At 44.8% G+C, this 20,408-nt stretch overlaps 1 protein-coding gene across 2 annotated transcripts in view; it reads left to right on the top strand.

The window, feature by feature from the left end:
* COG7 (component of oligomeric golgi complex 7) overlaps nt 1–15,150 on the top strand; it is a 42,971-nt gene extending 27,821 nt beyond the window's left edge. For both annotated transcript variants that reach the window (XM_069984148.1, XM_069984149.1), the window contains exons 12-18: nt 2,056–2,121; nt 4,878–5,061; nt 7,676–7,816; nt 11,953–12,036; nt 12,876–12,990; nt 13,289–13,432; nt 14,790–15,150. In XM_069984148.1, coding sequence (XP_069840249.1) covers nt 2,056–2,121; nt 4,878–5,061; nt 7,676–7,816; nt 11,953–12,036; nt 12,876–12,990; nt 13,289–13,432; nt 14,790–14,956 — 901 coding nt within the window. In that variant the 3' untranslated portion in view covers nt 14,957–15,150. The remainder of the gene's footprint in view (nt 1–2,055; nt 2,122–4,877; nt 5,062–7,675; nt 7,817–11,952; nt 12,037–12,875; nt 12,991–13,288; nt 13,433–14,789) is intronic.
* Nucleotides 15,151–20,408: the final 5,258 nt, after the last annotated feature.

The following is a 20,408-nucleotide window of genomic DNA, read 5'->3' as shown; positions in this document are numbered from 1 at the left end:
AGTTCCAATGGATTCCTATGGATCAGAAAAGTAATCCAGACCAATCGTCCAGTAACACCAGTAGTGACTCACATGGGAAGGGTGACATTATTGTGAGAGGTTCATACATTGGGAATATAAACAACACTTTGGAAGACTTTGTATAGATTTTGGATTTTTCCTGCCTAGTCATGCCATCCAAAGGCTCTGTCAGGGTCCTATAAGGGTCCATTTACACAGAAAGATTATCTGCCAAAGATTTAAAGCCAAAGCCAGAAACAGACTATAAACAGAGATCAGGTCACAAAGGAAAGCCTGAGATTTCTCCTCTTTTCAAATCAATTCCTGGCTTTGGCTTCAAATCTTTGGCATATAATCTGTCAGATAATCTTTCTGTGTAAATGGACCATTACACTAAGCGATTTTTAACCACTAACGAAAAACGATCGCAAACTAGATTGTTTATCGTTAACCTGAAATCGTTCACCATATTACACAGAATGATAGTTGTTATTGCGATCGTTACTATGATTGTTTGTTCATTGTTTTGCTGGGATCAGAAGGAATAATGTGCAATTACACTGAACGATTGAGCGAACGAATGTGGAATTGCAGCGAACAATTAACAATAATTTTAGGTCCAGATCTAAATCAGCGATCAACGACACACGAGCAATTTTTCGATCGTTGCCTGCAATTACACAGAACAATTATCGTTCAAATTCGAAGGATATAACGATTTTTCACATGATAATCATCCTGTGTAATAGGGCCCTTAGTTTTCCCATCATCTGCAGTGTCATGTAAGACAATCGTGTGCTAACAGGGACCTGGATCAGAACTATGTCGTACGCCACCTTCTTGTGTCCACAAAGCTGATGGAACAGAATGTATGTGTACTCTTCCAGAGAACTCGCACAGTCAGTGTTTTGGACTGTAAGAACTAGCAATGACTAATAGGATGATAAAAGTGTAGGATTTGGCAGGACTTGTTTTAAGAAATGGATGTTAAGCATGCTCACTACAATCCAGTTAAATTCCATGCGACAATTGTCCAAATTATTTGAAGATTTTAGGAAATGTGCAGATCTTGGAGCTTAAAGCCAGAGTAGCCTGACCTGTTGGGGCTTCTTCATGATATAAATTGGTTGATGTCCATGCTAATATAGTTGGTGCCTCATTGACTTCAATAGAACTAGTATGCATGCTCAGCAGAGCCCTGTTAGTGAAAGTATTGGTGTTCCTTTACATAAGTCCAAGAATATAATGCTAGGTACAAATGATTTGTTAATTTCCATCTTTAGGATATGTTCACACTATGTTAAAACAACGGCCGCTGTTTCAGATGTTCCTGTGACCGATACTGGCATATCGCCCTCAGGAACATCAATTTATTTGCGGGCGCATTTGGGCATGCCTGCAATCCAATGAACCATAGAACTCTCTGCAATGAATGACCATATATTGTGTGTACGAACGTTGGTCATGCATTAACAACCGCAAATGATTGTCAAGTCACATATTAGTGCTGCAGTAGGGAACAACATCCGTTGTTCAATACAGTGGGTGAACAACGACTGCTGTTACCATATAGTTCAATACAGTTAATTATTTTAAGGCAAGAGCGGCCTTTGTTTTAATCGTCAACAATGGCCGTTCTTGTCTTAAAAAATACACTGTGTCAATGTAGTCTTTTTTTTTTTGCCGTATTACTTACATATTTCTTTTTGGACGACAATTAGAGGCACAAATATGGCAGTATTAGGCAAATTACGGATGTCATTAGCATATAGTACACCCTTATTTATGCTTTAAAATGACACGGACGAAACACAGCTTTTAGAACACGTTATGTGAGCATAGGTCCGTGTCGCATAAATGTTGGAGAGAGACTAAGCGCTTCCTTCCCCACATAGGACAGAGCTATAGAAAGGCCGTGTAGTCCATCCTGTGCGACAGCAAGCAGGATGAATAGTTACTGCAGTTGGTGGTTCCAGCCCGTACGGCCATTATCAGAAGTTTTATAAAGCCTGTTAGTGTGGCGGCCATTCTCATCGCCCTGTCTCTTATCCCTAGAATCATCGCCACTTGTGGAGAGTTGTTACGGCAGTGTGGCGACTTCGAGCAGCAGCTGGCAAGCCGGTAAGAAGACGTCTACATTTTCTTTTCTGACCTCTCAGACCTTCACTGATCCTGAGAATGAAGGGGATGCACTGGTGTAACACATACACAGCGGGGCCACCATACACCCAACTGCAACAAAGCAACACTAAGTACTAAACCAGTGCTGCATCCCCTTCATTCCAGGATCAAAAGGGGTCCCAGAGATTGATTGGCTCCCTAGCTGTTTTGAAACTACAACTCCCAGCATACCTAGACAGTTGTGAGTTGTAGTTTTGCAGCAAGGGTTTGATCAGATGCAGTTTTTCTACTGTGGACTATTTTCACATAAATCCACTGCATAGTATATTCGTGTGATACGTGTGAATTTACCCCAGAGTTCTCTCTTTGCATTGCCAAGAGCAATATCCCCAATGAAGAACTGCAACATTTCTTCTATGTGTGGGGGGTGTTTTAAAGGGGAACTATCAGCAGGTTAGATGAATCTTATAGCCCCCTATTGTGCCCCCTTGGCGCTGTTCCTGTGCTGTTAGCAGTGTAATCCTCGGCCAGGAGCACTACCCTGTCCCCAGAGTGCAAGGTGGCCCGCTCCTTCTAATGATAATCAATGCAGTGGGCAGGCCTGCTCACGCGATGGGGGTGGAGCAGGGCCCCTAACGGTGCTCCATGCCGAGGATTACACTGCTAACAGCAGGGGAACTGTGCCAAGATGGAAGGTAAGACATATACCTTCAACCTCGGCGTCTCCTGTGCAATAGGAGGCTATCAGCAGGTTAGATTCATCTAACCTGCTCATAGTTCCCCTTTAAGCATTAGCAAAGGGCCATTACAAGGGTTAAAGGAGCTTGATCGTTCATAGAGTGTTCTACACTGGGTATCACTTTCTCACCTCTATCTGTGACCTATTACAGGGTCATCCTGACCAGTTTACTCTCTCTTACTGTCATTAGTCAAGAAACTCGTCTAAGGGTTAAATAAGGAGACACTCGGTTTCTTTCATCCTGTCAATGTTTCCAGTTATATCAATGTCATGTGTCAATATTTCCTCTGCTGTTTGGGAATGAACGTGGCGTCCCTGCGGTATTGTGCCGCTGTTGTGTGTTCCCTTTCTGTTTGCTTCTGTCTTATTTTCCTGTTTGTCATAAATCAGACACCATTGTCAGGCGTAATCCACCACTTTGGGAAGGTGTTCTGCCGTTTGCTATTTTTAAGCCTTCCAAGTCTTAAAGTGTCCCTGTCATTAAAAAAAACAAAAACATATCACACGTTGCAGAGAGGGGTTGGGGTCTGAGGGTGTAGACCCCCTACGATCTCTACAAGCACAAGGCTGAGCACTTGTCTCCTGCAGTGAGATGGAGATTCGGGGAGAGAAGTGCTATTGTAAGTCTATAGAGCTCGTCTCATGCAGCAAAATGGAGATGGCAAGGTGCCACGGGTGAAGCACTCAGCTGTGCCCTTCTATTGGCTCTATCTATAGATCAATGGCGGTCGCTGCCTTTTTTTACTTTATATATACATACAGATTTCTCTGTAAGATTCCAGCCCTACCCTATTAATTGGACCAAGTTGATCCCAGTGATTTAACTTAGATGCAGGTTATGGTTATATTCACCCCTTAGGGTATGTTCACATGGAGCAAAAGCAGTGGAATTTATCGGCCGCAGAATCCCACCTGCCTCAGTCACGCAGTGTCTCTATAAGACGCTACCGCTGCTCTCCGCACAAAGAATTGACATATTCATTCTTTGAGCAGAGGGCGACAGAAGTTGAGGTGCACGAGCCCTCCCATAGAGACACAGTGTGACACTGATGCAGACAGGATTCTGTGGTGGAGAGATCTTCTGCAGAATTCAGCTGTTTTTGCTCCGTGTGAACATACCCTTACAGATACAGATCGATTATTGGCTGAACATCGCCTTTTGTAATAGGGCTAGCGATCAGCTAACAAACAAGCGTTCCTTGCATACTTTTGGTGAGCCAAAAAAAATCCTTGTTCATCAGCTGCACATCCCTCCATATAATTGGGGATGTGTGTCTGAAAACTAATGGAGGTTAAGGGCCCGTACTTAAGCCAGCAATGATTCATGTGGCCTGCCCATATGGTTGTCGGGCCTTGTAATAGGCTCTTTAAACAAGGTTTCTCTTTACAGTGCTCATCTGCCCGTGTAATAGGGTCCTTAGATGAATGGAACAGTTGCCTTCATTTCTCCAACAAATGTGCTTTGTGAACATACTTTAAAGGGGTAGTTAAGAAAAAAAAAATCTTATCCACTGGTGCCCGAGTTTTGTTAATTCTCCAGTCTTCCAGTACATATCACCTGCTGTATGTCCTTTAGAAAGTGGTGTATTCTTTTCAATCAGGAGAGCAGGAGAGGTTTTCTATGGGGATTTTCTGCTGCTATAGACAGTTCCTGACATGGACAGAGGTGGCAGCAGAGAGCAATATGTCAGACTGGAGAGAATACACCACTTCCTGCAGGACATACAGCAGCTGGTAAGTACTGGAAGACTTGAGACTTTTTAATAGAAGTAAATTACAAATCTCAATGTGGAATTACACTGAATGATTAGCAAACAAATGTGCAATTACAGCGAATGATTAACGATGGTTTTAGGTTCAGCTCCAAAGATGCGATCAACGACACATGGACGATTTTTTCGATTGTTACCTGCATTCACACAAAACTATCGTTTAAATTTAAGCGATATACCGATTTTTTGCACCAACTTCTTGAGACATTGGCAATCCTCATTCCTACACTTGACATCTCTTTTAGGATCCTATCCATTGCTGGTAAGCACCTGTCTGAGTCCTACAGCCCCCGCAGCCTCACCGGTATGCAGGAAGCCACCGCCACAGAGCGCAAGAGCTGCAAAAACCCTTGGCAGGAGTACAACTACCTCCAGAAGGGGGACCCAGCCCAGTACGCCAGTCTGATGGAGACATTGTACATGCTGAAGGTGAGACCCCTCCCTGAGAACACAACTTCTATCTTTCTGCACCACTAGAAGGAAAGCTAATACTGAGGACATTGTCTTCTTACCAGCAATCAGCGATCTTTCTTATGCAATGATAGTCTTCTCCTGTGCTTAGCTGCTTATTAGTGTTTGCTGTTCTGGTGTGTATCTTCTTTCAGCAATCACTGGTTATAGTCTATCTCTCTGGAGATCTTTTTTTTTTTTTGTTCCTGTTGTCAATTACATTTGTTTCCTTTCTTTACCACTTGTCCTTTTGATGCGGCTTTGTCCTTTTTTTTTCCGTGGCATAAGAATGTATTCGGAGTATGCAAAATGAGAAACAGCTGAAGGCCCTATTCCACGGGTCGTTTAGAGGAGCAATATCGTTCGTATTCGGCCGATATCGGCCGCTACGAACGATATTCGTCCCGTGGAATAGAGTGCAACGATCAGCCGACATCGTTCATGTCGGCTGATCGTTGCAGTCGCTTGTTTTTCAACATGTTGAAAAACAAGCGACTGATATAGCAGCGATCTGCTGCCGTCGCTCCGTTGAATAGGAGCATCGGCAGCAGACGCTGCTATATCCTATGGGCTGCCCGGACGATCAGCGATCCCCCGGGCAGCCCCCCCGCAGCTCCCCGCCGCCCCCTCCCGCACTCACCCGCTCACTGCAGCCGCGTTGAATAGCGGCGGCAGCGAGCGGGGAACGAGGAGCAAACGAGCCCTAATAGCGCTCGTTTGCTCCTCCAAACGACTCGTGGAATAGGGGCATGAGTCTGCCACTACTTGCAGATCCAATGTGACACAGTGGGAACACAAAATAACTGAGTGGTATAGTTAATAAACTGAATATACACTTCGGGGTGGTGCTCTATGTGCAATAGAAGATAGAGGATATATATCACAGCCCACAAAAGAAAAAAGACATGGCACTCACCCCCTTTAAGGTCTTCTTCTTATTTCTTTATTTCGTACAAAAGACAAACAAGGCAGACAGACATGTGAGAGGACGCCATCAGCGACGCAGCTACAGCTGTTACATGCCATTACGACACTTCTTCACGCAGCCGTGAAGAAGTGCCGTTATGGCATGAAACAGCTGTAGCTGCAGATCCCTGACACTGGGTTCTGAGCATCAGCCAATCAGAGCCAGACTTGATATTCTCCGCCCCCCCATCTGCTCAACACAAGCTGCAGGGGGAGGCAGGGGTGAGGCAGTAGTATGTGGGCCAACTATAGAGGGGGAGGTATACAGTATGGAGACTACCTCCAGAAGGGGAGTTAAGTATACAGTATGGGGACCCACCCCAAAAATAAGCCCTAGCCCTTTTTTCTGAGAAATAGTATAAGACCCTGTGTTATATTGAGAGAAACACTGTATAACTTTAGATCGAAATATATACAACTCAGGATCAGTACAGGATAAGTAAAGCAAAGTATTTAAACTTTTTATGCAGAATTTTTCTGATCTTTAACACAGCTGTCAAAGGATGAATCGCACAAAGCAACAATCACTATTTTATGGCGACCACTCCTACCCATGTGGCTGTATTAGGGCAGATAGACATCATAGATCAGGGTTCCAGCTTGGCATCCCTCTCTATTAGTCAGATAGCCATGCTCTGGGCACCTGGCCAGTACATGCCGCCATATAATGCAACAGTTCCCACCCAACCTCTATTTGCCTAAGTGTTGATCCATTGCCTCAGGATTTGCATGACTATTACCAGTACACCACAGAAGTTGGCACTCTGTTAGTACCACTCATGTGTGCCGTGACCACAGTTGGCAGTACTGGGTGAGCTCCGCATGGTATATAAACAAATACAGTCATTCCCGGGGCATTTGCCAGCCTCTGCTTTCAGAACTGCTTGTTCTGTTCAGGGCTGTTACACTTGTGGCCTTTGTCCGTAGTAGCGCAGCCTCCGCTCTGCCTGGCACAGCTCCAGCACTTTAAGCTCTTGCCATGCTTTTGCCGCATGCACTTGACATTTAATGGGGCAATGTTCCCAGGGTGTCATCCCCATCGCTCGGCAATGTCTTCACTGCAGCTTTTTATGTATACTATAAGGGTTACGAAGAAAAAGTATTAGTACAAACCCAGCTGTAATAGCGCAGGAGACCCAGCCATGTAACAGCGCTGGAGACCCAGCCATGCCTAGTTATGATGGAACTTTTTTGGAGGGCGAAATTGCAGTCAAGAGCGTAGTTTAAGGGGTTGTCTAGAAACAGCACTCTTGTCTACTGACTATCCTTACAGCCAAATACCATACAATCTGGCAGAATTAGACATACTATAGGTCTGTCTCTCTATCTATCTATCTATCTATCTATCTATCTATCTATCTATCTATCTATCTATCTCCTATCTATCTATCTCTCTCCTATCTATCTATCTATCTATCTATCTCCTATCTATCTCTCTCCTATCTATCTATCTATCTATCTCCTATCTATCTATCTATCTATCTATCTATCTATCTATCTATCTATCTATCTATCATCTTATCACAGTTCCTGCATGACACCTATCACATTGGCGTATGTTATATACATTTGGTGACTGGGTAGGAGGTCACATCTCACTTGATAATCCTATGCTTTCTGTGTCCAGGAGAAAGGAGCAGTCAGTGCCAACCTTCTGGCTGCCGCTCGATCTGATCTCACGCGCCAGAACCAGGTAGCTCATCAGCTGGCCTTCGATTCTGTCTTCCTGAGGATAAAACAGCAACTTCTATTGGTTCCTAAGATGGAGGTGAGTGCTTGTTTCTGTCGTTCTGTGAGAGGGTGCCATTGGCGAGGAGTATTGGCTGCCTAGCCTCTGGGATTTGTATATGAAGAAAAGAACCAGAATAGGGGCCCTGGGGTGCGGAACGATGTAATAGAAACATTCGTTATTAGAAAGCTGCTCCTATGGTGCCTGAGATATGGCATTGCAGTACATCATACAGAAGGCCATATACTATAGTACAGTATACATCACAGTGTGTCACCTGGTGCTGTATACCACCACATATGATAAACTGAACATCTGCACCGTGACCTGTCAGTGTGTGCTACAATACAATTATATTAAACAGGTATTTCCAGATATGTCTTTGAAGTGACAAAGTGAAAAAGAAGATTAATCTGAAAAGGAGAAACCCAAACCCCAGACAGAAGATGAAGAGGATTACCAGATAACAAATACACCATTATCATTCCCTATAGAGAAAACCAGGGAGAGGCTCAATGTGTGATGTCAGGGACCTCATCCAGATCCTTCCGATTTAGCGGGAGTCTTGAATTTGCCTGTAAAACTTATCGTGTAGGCCTTTGAAATTTCCTAAAGAATTGTTCATATAAAGGGGTTTATCCAGAAGTAGAAAAAGCACCTCAACCTTTTTGCAAAAGCAGCTCCACCCCTGTCCTCAGGTTGTGTGGGGTATTACAATTCAGCTCCATTCACTTCAATGGAACTGAGCTGGAAAACCCCACACCTGCAGAGAGGCTTCGTCTGCAGTTATGAAGACATTAGGACTTTACAGTCGTCAGTATCCCGATACTGTAAGGCTGGAGTATACAGGAGAGGGTGATCGGCAAATGATGACGAAATTCTCCCAACCTCTTTTCAAAAGTTAGAAAGTTTCGAACAACTTTAGAAGGTATGGAGAATGGTACCTCTTCACCACATCCCCTCCAACACGTGGAAGGAACTTCTGGGAAGATCCTGGGAAGACACAATACCAACACAACAGTATTTTAAAGCTCGCTTCTTGGTATCTGCTGGATATGGAAGCAGTGTGGGTCAAGGAGAAGAGCGTCTCAAGTCTGTCTCCTATCCAGGCAGGTATGAAGGGCGAGGCATGTCTAGAGGGAAGCCCAACATGGCACAGAGACTAGAGAGGGAATGCTGGAGAAGGTATGAGCCTGTACATAAAGGTTCAAGTGTGGTGAGAGAACGATTAAAGAAAGAAGGAGAGGGAAGGGATGGGAGAAATTGGTGCAGCTAGAGACCTCTCTCTCAGAAGCCCAAGGAGCAGGGCTGAGGGAAGTAAGGGAAAGCCAAGAGCTGTTAGTGAAAGTGCCATTTCCGAAGGAAAGAGATGTATTATGATTCTATTCCTGTTGTCTATTGGTGAGTTGCTAGTCTCAGTCTTGTCACTTGCCAGAATTAATGTGTGCTTTTGTATTTTTTTTTTGCGTCTGTCTCACAGGTTATCTATACTTTTAGGGTGCCTTCACACATAACGGATCCGCAGCGGATTTCTCTCTGCGAATTCGCAGCAGGATCCGCAGCGGATTCCTGCCCAGTACACTCTATATGAGCAGAGAAACTCGCAGCAGGATGGATATCCCGCTGTGAGTATGTCAGCAGCCTGCCCTGTTATCCCCCCGCCGCCGGAGCGTATTCTTCACCTGCTCCCCGCTCCGGCTTGTTTCAGGCCCCTGGCACATCCTGCTCGGCTAATCAGTGGGCTGCCCCGCCGCAGCGCACTGATTGGCTGAGTGGGGAGTGAAGACGCTGGGAGCCTCGAAGCAAGCCGAAGCGGGGAGCAGGTGAAGTATACACTCGGGAGGCCGGGGGGTTAAGGGGGTGGGCTGCAGACATACTCACAGCGGGATATCCATCCCACTGCGAGTTTATCTGCTCATATAGAGTGTACTGGGTAGGAATCCGCAGCGCATCTCGCTGCGAATTCGCAGCAAGAAATCTGCTGCGGATCCGCTCAGACTGAGCAAGAATGGCGGAATCCCGCTGTGCTCAGGGTCCTGCTTTGAGTGAATGAGAGGGCAGACGCTCCTCCGCTGCCGCCGCTCTGCGCTCAAAGGAATGACATGTCACTTCTCCGAGCGGAGAGCGGCGGCAGCGGAGGAGCGCACACCCTCTCATTCTCTCAAAGCAGGACACTGAGCACAGCGGGATTGCTCAGTGTGAAAAGAGCTTATAGTGGTATTCCAGGAAAATCAACTTTTCCCCTTTCCATAGGATAGTAGGAGATCATGGGTGTCCGACCTCTGTACCCTCCGTCGATCTCTCTATCGGGCCCCCTCTTTTTTTTATTATGAATAGAGCTGTGGGTACGGCACGTGACCTGCGGCTCTATTCATTTCTGTGGAGTGACAGAAAGAGCGTAGTACGCCAAAGAGCACCGTACTCGGCTCTTTCTGTATTTCTTTAAGTCCTGGAGGTATTTGGTAAGGACCAGTTCTGCCTTCTTGTGATTAGCTGTATATCTAGGTATGCCAGGAGCCCCACAGATCAAGAGAACAGTAGTCCCCTGAGTGCTTCTGGGGAAGGGATGGGGAACCTTCTGCCCTCCTGCTGTTGCAAAACTACCATTCCCATCATGCCTGGACAGCCAAAGCTTTAGCATTGGCTGTCCAGGCATGATGGGAATTGTAGTTTTGCAACAGCTGGGGGGCGGAAGGTTCCCCATCCCTGCCCTAGTAGTGCCCTTACCTCCTTGCTGTGAGACTGACATAACATGATAGAAAGCGTCTCCCTGAACAATTGTTTCTATAGTCCCAAGAGCTTTTTATAGCACAATATCTGAGCATTATATATGAACATAATAGGGAATCGTCTGGTCTTAGATGAGCAAATCTCAAGAATATTCCTGTAGGCCTCCATAGTAGGTTTCCCAGGCTAACTCCCTATATCCGGAGGCTAAATGAGGTTGGTGACGTCACATACACAGCCTCTCCCTCTCTTGCTGGATTTGTGTATTTGGAATAATGGTATTGGTCTTTATAATATAATATAATCCCCTTCTTTTTCTCTATAGGGTTTGGGTTTCTTCTTTCTTCTTCTCCTTTTTTTTTTTTTTTTACTTCAGAAGAATATGTCTGAAAATACCTGCTTGACAGGTAGTAGAATGTAGTTTTATTGTATACATGCAATTGATAAGCTCTTGACACGTCACAGTATACTTTCCCCATTGACCTATTATAGCTGTGTATATATGTATATATGTGGCAATGTACAGAATACTACATTTTAGTATCGCAGCTTTCATAATACTATGTCACTGTAGTTTCTTAACACTGGGGCTGTGTTTCTGTGACCAGATGGATCACCTTTCAGCCACTGTAGTGACGTCATTGCAGTTTTTAATGTCACCACAGGGGGCAGTATATAAAATCCAACAGAACAAATATTCGCAGCACTCCGTCCCATATAATCACGATGATCCTTTATTAGATACAATAAAGGATCGTGATTAAACGGGACGGAGTGCTGCAAGAATTTGTTCTAATGGATTTTATGCACTTTAGACCCAGCAAGCTCCTGGGTTTGTCTGCACCTCCCTGGATCCTAGAGGACACATGTATGGACTGTAATAAATTCTTGGCATTATTATGGTTGAGCGGAGAACCTACTCGAGTTGTGTACAGGGGGCAGTATACAGTATACTTGTTATCATGGTGCTTTAGTATAATAAGTTTACTCTATAAGGGTATGTTCACACTGAGTAAATTAGGCAGTGACATGTCACCTCTTTGAGCGGAGAGCCACGGCAGCAGAGGAGTGCACACTGAGACAGGCAGGATTTCCGCCGCGGAATTCCGCCTAATTTACTCAGTGTGAACATAACCTAAAACCAGTGTCATACTCAGGCCCTCCAGCTGTTACAAAACTACAATTCCCATCATGCCTGGCCAGACAAAGCTTTAGCTCTCTCTTTGGGGGCTTATATAATGAATGGGCGCGTGTGGGCTTATTCTAAAAATGTTATGCGGTAAATCTATAAGACCCCACATGTAGCACCTTTCACTGCTTTGCTTATTACCGTTTATTCCTCTCTCTAGAACCGGGCGCTGGCAGCCATCTTTCTGGTGGTGATTGTCTAGGTTGGGAATGCTTTACATAACACACGTATCTGATCTTCTGTCTGTATTTATCACCAGAGCTGGGGGTATGAAGATACTGGCGAAACATTGACAGAAGACTTACCGACATTCAGCCTCACTCCACTAGAATACATAAGTAATGTAAGTGTGTGACCAGAGGACAGGAACAATGTTGCTTCTTACACAGAGGTTGTCATCCAGCTTTCCCTGACTCCTGAAATGCACCTGTTACTTTACAGAGACTCTGTCAGTAGGTTTCTGCTGTCCTATCTCAGGGTAGTATAAACTAGAGACAAAGAAGCTGAACAGAATGATGTATCACATGCATGGTTCTGTGCAGCTGATCCAGAGATATCCTCCTGAATAACATGGACAATAAGTAGTCCTCTCCCTTATGTGCATTAGCCCAGTAGTCCTGGATATTTATGAGAAGCAGGAATCTCCGCCCAACAGCTGCAGATTGACAGCTGACTGCCTATACACAGCGTGGATAGATAACTGCCAATCTGCAGCAGGAGGGCGGGGGGAGGGGTGTGTCAGGAATCCTATTCTCCTGCATATTAGGAGAACGGATGAACAGAATTATGTGAGTAATACGCCGATCTGTTCAGCATTTCTGTCACTAGTTTATGCTGTCCTCATTTAAGGCAGCATAAACCTAGTGACAGATTCCCTTTAAAAAATTTTGACTTGTTTGTAAAGACATGTCCAAAGTTTTGACCAGTCGAGGTCTGATTGATCATTAGAATAATTGGGAAAAGAAATGTGTGACTGAGGCAGTGGTCATACAGTTAATCTCCATCCTGTCACATGGCACAGAGAGAGAAACTGACCAAAACCTTTGCCATGTCTATGACACGTCAAGTGACAGTACCCATTGAATAGTTATGTATGTTCCCCACTCCAATATTGATGCATGACGACTATCAGAGCTATACGGCAGCCCATCTGACAACTGTTACATCACCTTTGTACCTTAGATCGGTCAGTACCTCATGTCTCTCCCTCTGCATCTCGAGCCCTTTGTAACCCCGGAAGACTCAGCCCTGGAACTTGCATTGCATGCTGGGAAATTGCCCTATCCTCCTGAACAAGGTGAGTGCACGCTAATCTGTATCAGCACTGGAAGCATTGATCATTCAGATGATTTATAGGTCAACTCCACCTGCGCCTATTCACCGGTATATAACTTTTCACTCCCAAGGTTATTCTGCCAAGTTTATAAAGACTTCCATGTACTATACACCCAGAAAACTTGCAAATCATCGCCAAATATTAACACTTCTCAGACGTGCATGAATGGCCTCGGTTATCAATCTCTAGATGATTAGATCAATTGTGTTAGACGATAAGCCATAGAGGCGCTGACTGGCTACTTGTGTGTGTATTGCAGGAGAAGAGAGCCCAGAACTGGACAACATGGCTGACTATTGGCTGGGATCACTAGCCAGGGCCACCATGCAGACATACTGTGATGTCATTCTACAGATCCCAGTCCTTACAGCGCACTCCAGCAAGCAGCTGGCCACCGATATAGGTGAGACACAAATATTATATGTGATAACCGCATAACATGGTCTCGTTCTACAGGTTCTGTGTGCGTTCCATGTGGAACATTTAGCATTTCTCCATAGAAAAGGTAAGGACTGTGACACATGTGGATAGAACCCCCCCCCCCCCCCTTCCTGTGATCAGGTCAGATCCCAGTACTTACTCATCCAACCAAAGGATAGATGATATATGTTGGTGGAAAAAGAACTTTCAAAGGGAATATGTCATATGTATACCCCTTTAAACTCGGGTTGCTTTTTCAAATCAACTGGTGCTAGAAAGTTATATAGACTTGTAATATATTTCCAGAGCAGGAGCAAATCCTCATAGAAAACCTCCCAGAGGTGGCAGCAGAGAGCACTGTGTCACACTGGAAAGAATACACCACTTCCAGCACGACATACAGCAGCTGATAAGTACTTAAAGACTTAAGATTATTTTTAATAGAAGCAGTCTTCAAACTGTATAACTTTCTGACAACAGTTGATTTGAAAAAAAAAATAATAAAAAAAAATAGTCACTATCACTGTCTATGAAAGTTAGATCAAGGCTTCCTTCTTAGCATCAGTGCTTAGTGTAACCCCTTCCTTGCTGTGCTGCTGTTTTTTCCCCCCCTCACATAGCACCTTGCAGACCCAGTGTATCAGTCACCCTTTCACACTCCACATGCCACGTATAGCACTGTACATTGTAAATTATCCAGCACAATGTGTACAGAGAGGAGTAAGTGCTGTTCTGTGGTTGGCCATAGAAGTAAGGCAGGAAGTGCCTGTGCTTATACTACTGACAAGCAGCCCATCTCAGATCCTACCCCCTGAAATAGACAGTATACAGGGTTCACATTAGGATGCATCTTGGGATGCAGTTGACCAAATGTGTTTTAGAGACAAGACAAGATCCTCTGGAATTCTATTAGAATTCTAGGCCCTAGTTCCTTTTACAAAGAAAAAAATATTATACTGTATTAATAATATGGTGACACATGGTAAATGATAGTTCTCCACACTGAATGGTGTTATGATCACATGATCACATTACAGGCCCCTTGCTGATCACAAGATGTCTTATTGTTGGGATGTACTTCCCTTCTGCTGGTTTTGCTGGGAGGGAAGTATTTGCTTAGTACACACTACAGTAGCAATGTAATGGGTGTTAGTGCAATACATAGATGGCAGCAATACAGTAGAGCTGCCTGGCTAATACTTGGGAGGCGGGGGGGGGGGGGGGGGGGGATCCTCATCTCAGCCTCCGTGTTCTCTATGTGAATAGGTGGTGGATGACCCCCAGAACCTGTGACTATATATTATAGCTTCATCTAACCTACTTATATGTTGTCTTCCTAGACTATTTGACCAACGTCATGGATGCATTAGGCCTGCAGCCCACCCGCACTTTACAGACAATCGTCTCTCTCATCAAGACAAAACCCGAAGACTTCAGACAAGCGGCAAAACCCGTACCCAGGAAAATTTCCTCTTCCATTGCAGCAATGAGAAACATTGAGTACTGATCAGCCTGACGCTCTGTACTCTGTGGTCTCTGATCACAATCTGCTCCTATGCATCTGAATGGAACCTAATGAAGGAAGAGTCAGCGTTCAGGGCCGGGTCATCGACCGCGGTGGTGTAACCCCGTCCTTGTATTATGTGATACCCTGTAAACTTTACTGCCAAATATAAAGACAAATGACGATATTTATTAGAAGCGGTCTGGGGTTATATTCTGTTTTATAGAAGGTTTAATATGTTCGGAAAGTGTTTTGCACAAGGCACCTGGGTTCTTTCTATTACACAACATTGGCAGCATCATTTGTTTTTCTAGATCGGATGATTCTGGTACGATGATGGTCATTGTGTTTTAATGGCTTTATATAAAACATTAGAGATACGGGCAGTGACACTTCTAGGCCCTGTGACTTTGCATGCTGCTGTATTTAACTATTGCGGCACTCTCCGATAAAACATGGCCGCTTTCTTGTTGAAACAGCACCACACCTCTCTACGTGTGGCATTGCAGCTCAGTTCCATAGAAGTGGATGAGGCACATGATCTTTTTTTTTTTTTTTTTTTTTTTGAGGAGCCGTGTGCACAGAGATTATCATATCGTAAGTAGCAGACATTGAGGGGTTGCAGGACATGTAGTTGAGACCTTATGTCTAGAGATGCGCAAACCAAATCTAACAAACTTCATAAAGTTGGAACAGAACTTCATAAAGTTTGTAGCAGCACAATATAATATACATTAAAAAAGGACACCGCTTCTGGTGTCCTCCTTTGGGTCTCCATTGCCCCCCCCCCCCCGGAGCCGCCTCCCGCCCGCTGGGCCAATCACTGCCTGAGGGATTGGCTGAGCAGGCTGTCATTCCATAGACCAGTAACAGCCTGCACAGCCAATGACTGGCTTTTGCTCTGTCCTGTCTCAGTCAGTGATTGGCTGAGCAGGCTGGAGATGGCAGCGGAGACTGGGGGAGAAGGACATCGGGGGAGTGCGGACAGGTAAGTAGAGTTGAGCGAACTTACCGCTCTAAAACAGCCAAATGTGTGCAATCGTTTTAGTGTTTTAGGATTCGGCTCTGGCGAAGCCGAACTTTGCCTCAAAGTTTGGCGAACCTGCTGAACCAAATTATTTAGTTCGAGTCATCTCTACCTATGTCCATTCAAGATCCCACTGTCTATATCTATCTCTTTGTGGTTACATGTTAGGACTCCTTTTAGTGTCTGCAGTGCCCCAATATGTGTCACTTGCTTGCTCTAGGTCCCACCAGCAATGGAGTGATACAGGGTTACGTGCTGCCTGGTTACATAGGGAGAGACATTTCGGGAGACATAATGCGGCGAATGGAGTCAGGATTAAAGACTTCCAGCAAGAAGTTGGCCTAAGGGTTTATGAAGTGTACAATGAGGTAATGGAGGTTACTGCTCTTCCAGGGCTTTTCAGTAAAAATAGGCAACCTCTAAGAAGGGTTAAATGTTAACCATCTGTTTGTAAGTCAAGTGATGGCTGAGTAAACCTGAGCAAACACTGAGGCCTGAGATTTACTTCTAAAGACGCAGTTAAGCTTTCTTCTCCGCCTTTACAAGCTTGTTAGACCGAACCATTAAATCAGACTGGTGGACTAATGCATAAACTATCCGCTACCGTCCTACATAGAGCCAGAACTGCAGGGCGGACCAGAGAGGGAAGCTTCTAGAAATCCTGTCTATGAAGGTAGAAGCCGTGGCGGAGGCAAAACCCCACAGTCTCCATGCTTAAAGGGGTTATCGCAGAATTAATAGGTATCTTCTATCACAGAATAGGGGATAACCAGCAGATCTGGGCATCAGACCATTGGAATCACCACCAATGATTAGAATGCAGGACCCTTGTGCCAGAAGTGACTGGAGTGGCAGCATGCAAGCACAATCACTCTAAATGGAACTTCCATTGAATGAGGGTTAAGGGTGGCCGCTCCATTTACTCGAGAATGATGGGGGTCCCATCAATGATTAGTTAGATATCACCTATGTCTACCAATTAATTTTGGAATGACCCCTTTAAATGGGGTTGTTCTCTATTTTTTTCGCAGGTACTACAGCTAGGCTTCATAAGTCATACCTGTTGCTGTGCTGTGCATTGTATCTGCTCAAATGCCTAGGCCCTGTTGTTTATGGGCATCAGGGGTTGCAATGTCAGACCCCCAGTGATCAGTAATGTATGGCAAATCCTAGTCCCAGGTACATGGGTATACAACAGGGACACATTCCCATTAATCCTTGTGATATACAGTGGGGAAAAAAAGTATTTAGTCAGTCACCAATAGTGCAAGTTGCACCACTTAAAAAGATGAGAGGCGTCTGTAATTTACATCATAGGTAGACCTCAACTATGAGAGACAAAATGAGAAAACAAATCCAGAAAATCGCATTGTCTGATTTTGTAAGAATTTATTTGCAAATTATGGTGGAAAATAAGTATTTGGTCAGTAACAAAATTTCATCTCAATACTTTGTTATATCTCCTTTGTTGGCAATGACAGAGGTCAAACGTTTTCTGTAAGTTTTCGCAAGGTTGGCACACAATGTTGTTGGTATGTTGGCCAATTCCTCCATGCAGATCTCCTCTAGAGCAGTGATGTTTTGGGGCTGTCGCTTGGCAACACAGACTTTCAACTCCCTCCAAAGGTTTACAGTAGGTATGGTGTTTGATGTAGGTATGGTGTTTGATGGATGCAACTCAGTATTATTTTTCCTCCAAACACGACAAGTTGTGTTTCTACCAAACAGTTCCACTTTGGTCTCATCAGACCATAGGACATTCTCCCAATACTCTTCTGGATCATCCAAATGCTCTCTAGCAAACTTCAGACTGGCCCGGACATGTACTGGCTTAAGCAGTGGGACACATCTGGCACTGCAGGATCTGGCGGCGTAGTGTGTTACTGATGGTAGGCTTTGTTACATTGGTCCCAGCTCTCTGCAGTTCATTCACTAGGTCCCCCCGCGTGGTTCTGGGATTTTTGCTCACCGTTCTTGTGATCATTTTGACCCCACAGGATGAGATTTTGCGTGGAGCCCCAGATCGAGGGAGATTATCATTGTCTTCCATTTTGTAATTATTGCTCCCACAGTTGATTTCTTCACTCCCAGCTGGTTGCCTATTGCAGATTCAGTCTTCCCAGCCTGGTGCAGGGCTACAATTTTGTTTCTGGTGTCCTTTGACAGCTCTTTGGTCTTCACCATAGTGGAGTTTGGAGTCTGACTGTTTGAGGGTGTGCACAGGCGTCTTTTTATACTGATAATAAGTTTAAACAGGTGCCATTACTACAGGTAATGAGTGGAGGAAAGAGGAGACCCATACTTTGCAAATAAATTCTTACAAAATCAGACAATGTGTTTTTCGGGATTTGTTTTCTCATTTTGTCTCCCATAGTTGAGGTCTACCTATGATGTAAATTACAGACACCTCTCATCTTTTTAAGTGGTGCAACTTGCACTATTGGTGACTGACTAAATATTTTTTTTCGCCACTGTACGTCACTGTAACAAATCTCACTTTGTCATGTCACTCTGACCACAGCCTATGAATAAAGCGCCTGTAAAATCCAGGCTGTGATCTGAGATTTGCAGACTCTGCCATGTAATTTTTGATGATTCATGTATTTTACTGCCTGATGGACAATAAAAGTGGGTCTGGAGGTTGTTACTACTGTATATTAAGGGTTTTCATTCGCACCTTTGTGAGTTCTGAAACTGATCATAGCAGCTTCTGCGAGGTCTGCCCACGTGTGCCAGCACGTGTCACGCACATGGTACAGTACACAAACACAAATGCTGACTGATCAGAGTTGACAAAGTACAATAATGTCTTGGGCTTATCATTAGAGATGATCGAACATCAGGAATTGTTAGGTTCGATCGAACTCGAACCTTCGTCATTTGATTCCTGATGCCTTCCCATTCCGTCAGGAAGGTGGAGCAAGCCCGAGTACCACATGTAAAACAGGCATACAGCCTATTACCTGGACTGGATCCCTGTTTTCCAGGTACTCGGGCTTGCTCCACCTTCCCCACGGATGACGAAGGTTCGAGTTCTATCGAACCTAACAAGTCCTGATGTTCGATCATCTCTACTTATCATGTGGTCTCCGGCCCACCTGTAGATTGACTTGTCTAAAGGTGGCTTAGAAATATTCATGTGTTCTCTATGGGGAGGGGGGAACGGCAGCCAGACAGCTCTGGCGGTAGCTTATCCCTCCGATACCAAAGGGGTCGGGCTATGATTTTTCATCACACCTGACCCCTATCTCCACTGACATCATCTGTCGAGAGTCCCATATATCTTATACTGATGGCCGAAACTCGCTGTAAATGTCAAGTTCAGCTGACATAAGTTTTAAGTATATGAGGACCTTAAGAGTGCAGTTACATAGACAGACTGCTGCCCAATGCAACGGCTGATCAAATTGTTCAGTGCACCTTTAAGGAGTCGATTACATGGCTCCACTATTGTGCGAGCAGGGATTAGATGACTGATCGTCTAGTCGCCCATGTAATACGGGCCAAAGCTTTGACCAACTATAAGAGATGAGTGTAACTGGAGTAGCTCAAGTCTGATTGTGTGGCATTTCATTACCGGTGGCTGAAAAAGTTGGATGCAGCCCCAGGGAGTCTGGGAAACCATGAATATGGTCTATGCCTGTATCCATGTTTTCCACCACTTCCTAGGGCTGCATCCAACTACTTCAGCCACCGGTAATGAAATGCCAAACCATCGGACTGCAGCATGCGCTTATCTCTACCAACTATTAGTTGGCAAATAAGATGAGCCTGGAGGAGAAGCCCACAGCCAGGGGCAGGGGATGCAACATGTCTTCTATTAACCACACTATGGGGGGGTTGGAGAGAAGAGGTGTTTGGCCGATATGATGCAACATGCCAGCCTTATCTTCCAGGCAAGTCTTCTGTGTGACTTATAATGACCTTGTGAGTCACAGCACAGATGGACTTTTATTACATAAGAATCTATAAATCAGTCGGTAAAACAACTATAAATGTCAATTCCCATATGACAAATACTTAGTAGTACTCACTGCGTAGTAATACTCACTGCGTAAGACACCGGCCGTTCTGTGACCCAGCCCCATCACGGAACGGCCGGTACTACAGTACTGGCCGGATGATCTTTACTGCCGCAGAATTCGGATGCGGTTGCATCAGTCAGTATTTTGCGGCGCCGCTATGCATCCCGGCCGGAGTGTATACTATGTGTATGTCACCCAAGGAGAAGAGAGACAGAAATCTATAAACAATTTATGGAAAATAACATGTTGTGCTAGCTTGACTGCGCCGTACAGGAAACTGTTACCATTTATGGATTGGCCTACCAGAGTGTGACATGTATGTGTCTTGTGGCTTGGAACCCCTCTATTGGATGTTTACATTTCTTATGAATACACTACGCATGAGTAGTACCGCCCCATATTC

The sequence above is a fragment of the Dendropsophus ebraccatus genome, chromosome 9 (genome assembly GCF_027789765.1).
Source record: "Dendropsophus ebraccatus isolate aDenEbr1 chromosome 9, aDenEbr1.pat, whole genome shotgun sequence".
NCBI lineage: Eukaryota > Metazoa > Chordata > Amphibia > Anura > Hylidae > Dendropsophus > Dendropsophus ebraccatus.
Note: the sequence above shows the minus strand (reverse complement) of the source record. Positions and strands in the feature narration are given on the sequence as shown.